Genomic DNA, 7,974 nt, shown 5'->3' with positions numbered 1-7,974 from the left:
TATATATATATATATATATATATATATATATATATATATATGATGATGACTTTTATTATTGGCAGAGTCCCTTTTGTGGAACATAAGCAAAAAGGATTTATATCCTGAGCATGAAACCTTCAGAGATGAAACTAAGGCAGTAATGGTATTTAGAAAATGGGTGTACACCGTAAGATAAAAAGAAAAACATAGCAACAGAATTTCAGCAAATCATGATATTCTGTTGATGTAAATGTTAGAAGATGTATTTTTATGAAGTACAGAAGAGAATAAAAATAAATAACAGATTATAATTAAGGTTCATAACAAAACATTGTTTGATAAATGAATATTATTTTGTCGATTTTTATGAAATGAATTAAGTCAAAAGAAAAATTATGAGTTAGAATTTATGCAGTAAAAAAAAATTGAACAAATATACGATACAAACCTAAAAGGAAGCAATATTAAAATGCCAGTTTGGTGCAGAAGTAGGGAGGAACAGTCAAATTTATACTACTTCTATATGTACACAAGCTAATATAGGTTAGCATTAATGATCAAAATAATAAACAAGTCTTTTGATAGACAAGGTCAGTGTGTTTAAAGTAACAGCTGCCATCAGATTAGGTAGTCAGATGTAGGTTTTATTGGCTTGAGCTGAATTAGTAGAGAGATCAACCAAATAAGAGAAATGTAGTATTGATGTACAAACCTCATGTCATTATAACTTGCAACAGAGTGAAAAACAAATTGTGTACTTAGATGATTTTTTTCCACTCTGGTTAGCTAATTAATAGACCATGATTAAGAAGCTAGCATAGTATCAGGGCATGTATTTAATCATAGAGACTGTGTTGTATGTGACTTTTGTAAAATACTGAACTTTTCTTATTCCTTTATCCCAACTGAACAACAGACCAGAGAAAGGAAAAGGGAGAGAACAGCTTCAAGTGGCTGACTAACTTCAAACTAAATATGGTTCATAGTGCAGATGTGAAAATCCTCTCACATGAGGACAAATGTGAGAAGTATTTAGCTACCAGCTACTGGACTACCATCATTTAAGCTATCTCTCTTCTCTCGCTCAATATATATATATATATATATATATATATATATATATATATATATATATATATATGTAAGATCCAGGGATTGAGGTGTGGTGGTGGGACAAACATGCACAAACACACACACACACACACACAATGGGCTTCTTTCAGTTTCAGTCTATCAGATCCACTCACAAGGCTTTGGTCAGCCTGAGGCAAAAGGAGAAAATACTTGCCCAAGGTGCCACACAGTGGGACTGAACCCAGAACCATGTGGTTGGGAAGCAAGCTTCTTGCTACACAACCACTCCTGTGCCAAGATATATCTTGTGGATACTTGGTGACCTCTCTGGTGCTGGTGCCACATAAAAAAGCACCCAATACACTTTGTTAAGCAGTTGGCATTAGGCAAGGCATCCAGCTGCAGAAACCATGCCAAAGCAGACATAGAACCTGGTGGGACCTTCTGGCTTGTCTGATTGTATGAGACCGTCCAACCCATGCCAGCATGGAAAACGGAGTGATGATGATGACATACACATACATACAGAAAAGCAGACTAAAGAAGGAGAGCTACAAAAGACATTACTTAGAAAACTGAAACACAAATCCTGATTCCAAGAGTAGAAGTCAAATACACCATAAGCAGTTTCAATTGTATACACATGTGATATGAACATCTCCACAACAGATTAACCACAAAGGAAGCCCTTATATTGTTGCTTAAGTATTAGAAATAGCAGCTTGCAGCCAGATTCCTTTCTAACATCATTTATATGAAAGGGAAAAGGATCACATTGTTTCGGGTTTGATTCTAGTTGGGTGAATGTCTTTGACCATAATCCTGATGTGACTCAAAGATGGGCTATCCTTTAAGAGCTGAGGATTCCTTCATAAGGTTTTCTGCCAAATGTCATGCATAGGCACTGCTCTTCCTTGTCTGGTTATACCATGAAGAAAAGATGATGATGATACAATAAAAAAATAGTACACTTACTGAAGTATTTCAAAGTTTCTTCGATTTGTTCAGTAGTTAATTCAAGATCGTCATCCAAAGGAATTAAAGGGGTTTGAATCCAGTCTTCGTTGTCATACCCACGGAAATCTGTTATAGTATCAGCCCGAAGTTTGTATTTAGGAATTTGTTCTTCAAGAAGACTTAAGATCTCAACTTCAGGTAAATCTGCCCGGTTACACACGTCTGTAAAATAAGATGAACAACAATAATAATAATAATAATAATAATAAATGCCCTAATGCAGTACCAGGAAGTGGTTTCAAGGTTTCTCATCTTAACTGATTGGAAGTGTTATCATGTACATTGTTTTGATTTGGTATAAAGATGGGCTACAGCAAATATTCTGCTCAATACCACAGATCTGTTTGCTAGTTGCTTGATCTTAACCAGTTGAGCATGTCTCTTACTGATCATAAGTAGTAGTGGGGAAGCATCATAGCCATGTATTGAGAGGAATCCTTTGGGGTTTAAATAATTTACCTCTGGAAACATGGGTTTTTCGTTCATCATCCTTAGACAACCCTTGTTGGTTTGTTTATATCACTGTAATGATGGAATAAGTACCAAACTTTAAAAAAAAACAACATAGTACTGGGGATAATTTGTCCAACTAAAACCCTTCAAGGTGATGCCCCAGTATGGTTAGAGTTCAATGGATGAAACAAGTAAAAGAGGTCTTGTCCTACAAATACCTGAGTTATTCATATTTCTTCCTCTAGAGCCATCTCCCTGTGTATCATGGAGTGGGATTGAGCCCTACACCACATGGTTGCAAAAAGAGCTTCTTAATCACATGGCCACGCCTGGACCCATAAGATATGAATTTTTTTAAAAATTAACCCTTCATAATAAATTCTTATAACGTATATTCTACTCAAAATCTATATTGGAAGGTGGCAGACGTATAACTACATGGATGGCATTAGCACGTACTTCCTTTAAATTTACATAAAGTATTGAGTTAACAAACGAAAGATATTCTGCAGACTATCTTACCTGACTCCTAATTGCACTTGGGAAGAGATAAAGTATGCATGAAAACACACAAACAACACATCCTTTGAATAAATAAATATATATTTTATCATTTACTTGTTTCAGTCATTAGACTGCAGCCATGCTGGGGCACAACTTCAAAGAATTTTACATGAATGAATCAACCCTAGTATTTTTCTTTTTTTTTTAAACCAGGTACTTGTTCTATCAGTCTCTTTTGCCAAACCACTAAGTTACAGGGACATAAACATACCTCTCTCTTTCACACACACACACACGTGTGTGTGTGTGTGTGTGTGTGTGTGTGTGTGTGTGTGTGTGTGTGTGTGTGTGTGTGTGTGTGTGTGTATATATATATATATATATATATATACACACACACAAGCTTCTTTCAGTTTCCTTCAACCAAATCCACTCACAACCCAGAGCTATAGTAGAAGACACTTGCCCAAGGTGCCATGTAGTGGAACTGAGCCCAGAACCATGTGGTTTGGGAAGCAAACTTCTTACCGCACAGCCACACTTGCACACACACACACACACACACACACACTAGTTTGTCCATCATTGTCCACAATGACTAAGGACATCACATGGGGAAAAGAAGACAGGGCACAGTGTCTCCAGCTGTGGACAGTCAGTCCGATGTGTGCTTGGAAGGCTCTGCCACAGGTCAGGCGGTCAAGCACTAATGGTCTGCTGGGACTGAAGGTGAGGAGTTGGCCCTGGATTTGTGCAGTTTGTGATTTTTTTTTTTTTGTGCCCCCGAATTCCTGATCTGTTTGTTGGAGGTGGTACTCCTACTGATATACATTCACACACACACAACGCACACACAAATTACAACTGAAAATGAAGTTGTCATAAGATAATAATTCACAAAATAAAGAACGATTCAGTTAAAATTTTGTGCAAAATGTGAACTTGTGAATCAAACCCAACTTTAATTTAAAGTTTAATGGAATTACTGAAAAAATTTTATAAATCTTGAGTAATAAATATACTGAGTGAGTTATATTTATTTAGTTTGTTTTGTTCTCTCTGTCCTTCAAATTATCTTGATGTAACATACATTAGCTGCCATCTGTTAGGTGCAGTCTGCAGATGTTCTATGTTTAGGAAAGAAACACTATTCTGCATTACACCCAAGAGAGAATGTAAAAATGTTTATGATGTAAGTATGGTGGTTTATGTAAGCAGGAGATGCTAAGGTGAGTGTATAGCAAGTTGGAATATATTTCAAAAGGTAGTTATGGAAAAGAAGGTCGTAATAAATCAAATCACTACAAGCCCCTATTCTTGCGGCAATATTCATAAGTCATGCATGTAAGGTAATAATCAGAACAAAAAAGAAAGAGAAAAAGAATACTTGTGCAATAAATTGAAAATAAACAAGAAGAAAGTTTCACAAAACCTACCACCAGTCATTATTGTAAAGATAAGAAGCAGCAAAGCAGTGAGGAATCTGTCATGAAAAATATAAAACTAATCTAGGTGATACTCGGGGGTTAGGATCATAAACTTCCAGCAACATTTGTAGAATGATGAAAATATCTATTTAGAGTTAGGTAGTAGTTTGTATGTGCATATATATATATATATATATATATATATTCTCATCAACCCACACAACAGAGTTTACATTCAAGGGGAGGTAATTTATTTATCTGGAAGTATTTTGGATAACTTTAGTGATTTTATTTTCACTCCAAAGGGTGGTGGTGGGAGTGAAATATAGTACAATGTATTCATGTGTGTGTGTGTGTGTGTGTGTGTGTGTGTGTGTGTGTGTGTGTGTGTGTGTGTGTGTGTGTGTAAAATATAATTTGTACTCGTACTGAAGAATTAGTTACATCCAGTCCAAGTGGCTTGCATTTGGAAGGGCATCCAGCTATAAAAACCATGCCAAAACTGACCTCGCCTGTGCTGGCGCCATGTAGAAAGCACTCAGCCCACGCTATGCGTGGTCCAACAAAAACAAGTTGTATTAAATAACGGACTAAAATATAACCTACATCTTTGAGAAATGTAGCAATTAAAAGCCAAATTTATGCTAAAAAAAAAAAAATCCATTGAATAAGAGATGGAATTTTGTAGAACGATGCAGTTGTCTTCTGTGGCCTTAAAAGAGATTGTATATTCAGTATAAAAGAATTGTTTATATCTACAGGCAGGTGCATCTGCTGTACACACAAACAACTGAAACTACATTCAAAAGAAGGCTATTCAATAGATTAGTATCAATTCACTCATCAACAGTCTGCAACCCTTTGCTTTCAGATACTCTGTTCCCTTCATCTGCCTCTTCAATACCCTCACAGCTCTAAAGAGCAAGCTAGATTTACACCATTTACACTCCTGCTCTCCCTCTCTCTCTCCATTTAGACTCACTGTTTCACCTTCCAGAGAAATACTAACCAGCTCTCAAATTCTTTTGGGATTCTAAGCCTCTGGAATTCCATCTCTGCCCATGCATTTGCTGCAAACAGTGATTCTACAAACGATCAAAGAGAATATCATCTCCTTCAACCTACAACTCACCTTCTGTCTAACTTTACTACTACTACTACTACTACTACTACTAATAATAATAATAATAATAATAATAATTTTCTAATCGATGTATCAATACCAGCAGATGACAACGTTTCTCTAAAAGAAATGGAGAAACTTTCAAAATACAAAGACCTGGAAATAGAGGTAACTCGAATGTGGAATCTAAAAACAGAAACAATTCCTATCATAGTAGGTGCCTTAGGTATAATAAAAAAATATTCAGACAAATACATAACAAAAACACCAGGACTTACAAATATATATAACATACAGAAAATTGCACTACTGGGCACTGCACACATCCTACGCAAAACACTTTCAATACAGTAACCATAAGAGCATCACAACAAACCACAGCACATACCCAAGGCACACAGAGCTGTGCTCGGCAGTGAAGTGAAAGCATGCTATAAAAATAAAACTACTGAATAATAATAATAATTATAATTATAATAATAATAAACAATAAAAAAAAAAACTTTCAGACAAATATATAACTAAAACATCAGGACTTCTAAGTGTATATAACACATCCTTCGTATAAGACTTTCAATACAGTGAAAATAAGAGCGCCACGACAAACCACGGCACATACTCATGGCACACAGAGCTGTGAAAGCATGTGATAAAAAGAAGACTACTGAATAATAATAATAATAATAATGATAATAATAATCCTTTCTGATAAAGGCACAAGGCCTGAACTTTGGGGGGAGAGGGGACTAATCTATTACACTGAACCCAGTGTTTCACTGGTACTTAATTTATCGACCCGGAAAGGATGAAAGGCAAAGTCAACTTCAGTGGAATTTGAACTCAGAATGTAAAGATGGACGAAATGTCACTAAGCATTTTACCTGGTATGCTAATAATTCTGCCAGCTCACCACCATAATAATAATAATAATAATAATAATAATAATGGCTCTAAATTTTGGAACAATGTCAACAGTCTTTTAGGGAAGGAGGAAGTTAATTATATTGACCCCAGCACTTGACAAATACTTATTTTATCAATCCTGAAAAGATCGAAGTCAAAGTCGAATCTAAAGACGAATGAAATGCCATTGAAGTGCTAGAAATTGTGCCAGCTCACCACCTTAATGGTAACATTAACAACAACAACAACAATAATTTGTTATTAGCAACGAATAATTAATAATAGCACAGTAGCATGATATATGAGGGAGATTTAAGGAAATGTAAATGAAACTGAGATGGTGTGTTGTTTGCTATGATGTCAAGAAAAGGAGGCAAGATGGAAAGAAACAGCTGAAAGTTTTACTGTGTTGTTAGGGTGCAGTGAGCAACTTAAGGATAAATAATATGAAAAAGAAAACTTTTGTGGTAATGGTAAGGGACTAAAGAGAGATCTGATAAAAGGTATATTCTTGCTGACATTCTTCAATTGGTGAGATAATGTTCAACTGAACTGGGTCAAACATGTCGGTGGCTCACGGTGCCAAGCACCAGATATTTATGCAACATTCTAGGATAGGGGAATTGTGAACCCTACCAAAAATTATTCCAGGAAACCTGCAGTTATATTATTTGAATGTCAAATTATCTAATACAAGAATGGTTAACTGACAGAAGACCAATCAATTTTGGATTTGCTACACTAAGATTTATCATTTGTTAATCTAGTCCAAGTTAACTCCCCTGATCCATTGTTTGAGCGAGATGATCGTATTTTAACCATGTTAAGACGAATGTTCTATTATAATGTGTATTATTTGTTATTTTGCATTAAGATTAGGGTACAGTTTAGATTAGGTGTGTGGTTGAGTTTTGATATCATTGCAATTGATGAAGGAATAATCAATGTAGTCTCTTGACCCAACAGAAACCTCTTTGAAATCAAACTGTGCCACCTTAGAAAATGAACGACTTATGGCTCTAGATAAACTGTCTGAAAGAAGATGAGAAGCTGGGATGATGATGGTTGGAACATACTTGACGATAGTTCAACTCAATGAATAACAGCAATGACATATTCGTTATAATCTTATACTTAATACTTTAAGATCAATTTATAAGCGAATAATCTTGAAAGAAATGCAACACTAAATTATGCTTATTCCATTGCATTGTCATAAATTCTCATAACGTATATTGAAGATTTATCAAAAGATAACTTATTATGAAGGGTTATTTTTTTATCTTATGGGTCCAGGCATGGCCATGTGGTTAGGAAGCTCACTTTGTAGCCATGTGGTGTGGGGCTCAATCCCATTCCATGGCACAAAGGATAAGTGTTTTCTGCTATAACTTTGGGCTGACTAAAGCTTTGTGACGGATTTGGTAAATGGATACCATGTGCCAGTCCATCATGTATGTGTGTGTGTGTGTGTGTGTGTGTGTGTGTGTG

The 7,974-nt window shown here is 35.6% G+C and overlaps 1 protein-coding gene across 10 annotated transcripts in view; it reads right to left on the bottom strand.

Moving 5' to 3' along the window:
* LOC106875482 (trafficking kinesin-binding protein 1) overlaps nucleotides 1–7,974 on the bottom strand; it is a 209,950-nt gene that overhangs the window by 103,417 nt on the left and 98,559 nt on the right. For all 10 annotated transcript variants that reach the window (XM_052970003.1, XM_014923642.1, XM_014923644.2 and 7 more), the window contains exon 3: nucleotides 2,032–2,235. In XM_052970003.1, coding sequence (XP_052825963.1) covers nucleotides 2,032–2,235 — 204 coding nt within the window. The remainder of the gene's footprint in view (nucleotides 1–2,031; nucleotides 2,236–7,974) is intronic.

The sequence above is a fragment of the Octopus bimaculoides genome, chromosome 8 (assembly GCF_001194135.2).
Source record: "Octopus bimaculoides isolate UCB-OBI-ISO-001 chromosome 8, ASM119413v2, whole genome shotgun sequence".
NCBI lineage: Eukaryota > Metazoa > Mollusca > Cephalopoda > Octopoda > Octopodidae > Octopus > Octopus bimaculoides.
The sequence above is the reverse complement of the archived record's forward strand: the minus strand, read 5'-3'. Positions and strand labels throughout refer to the sequence as shown.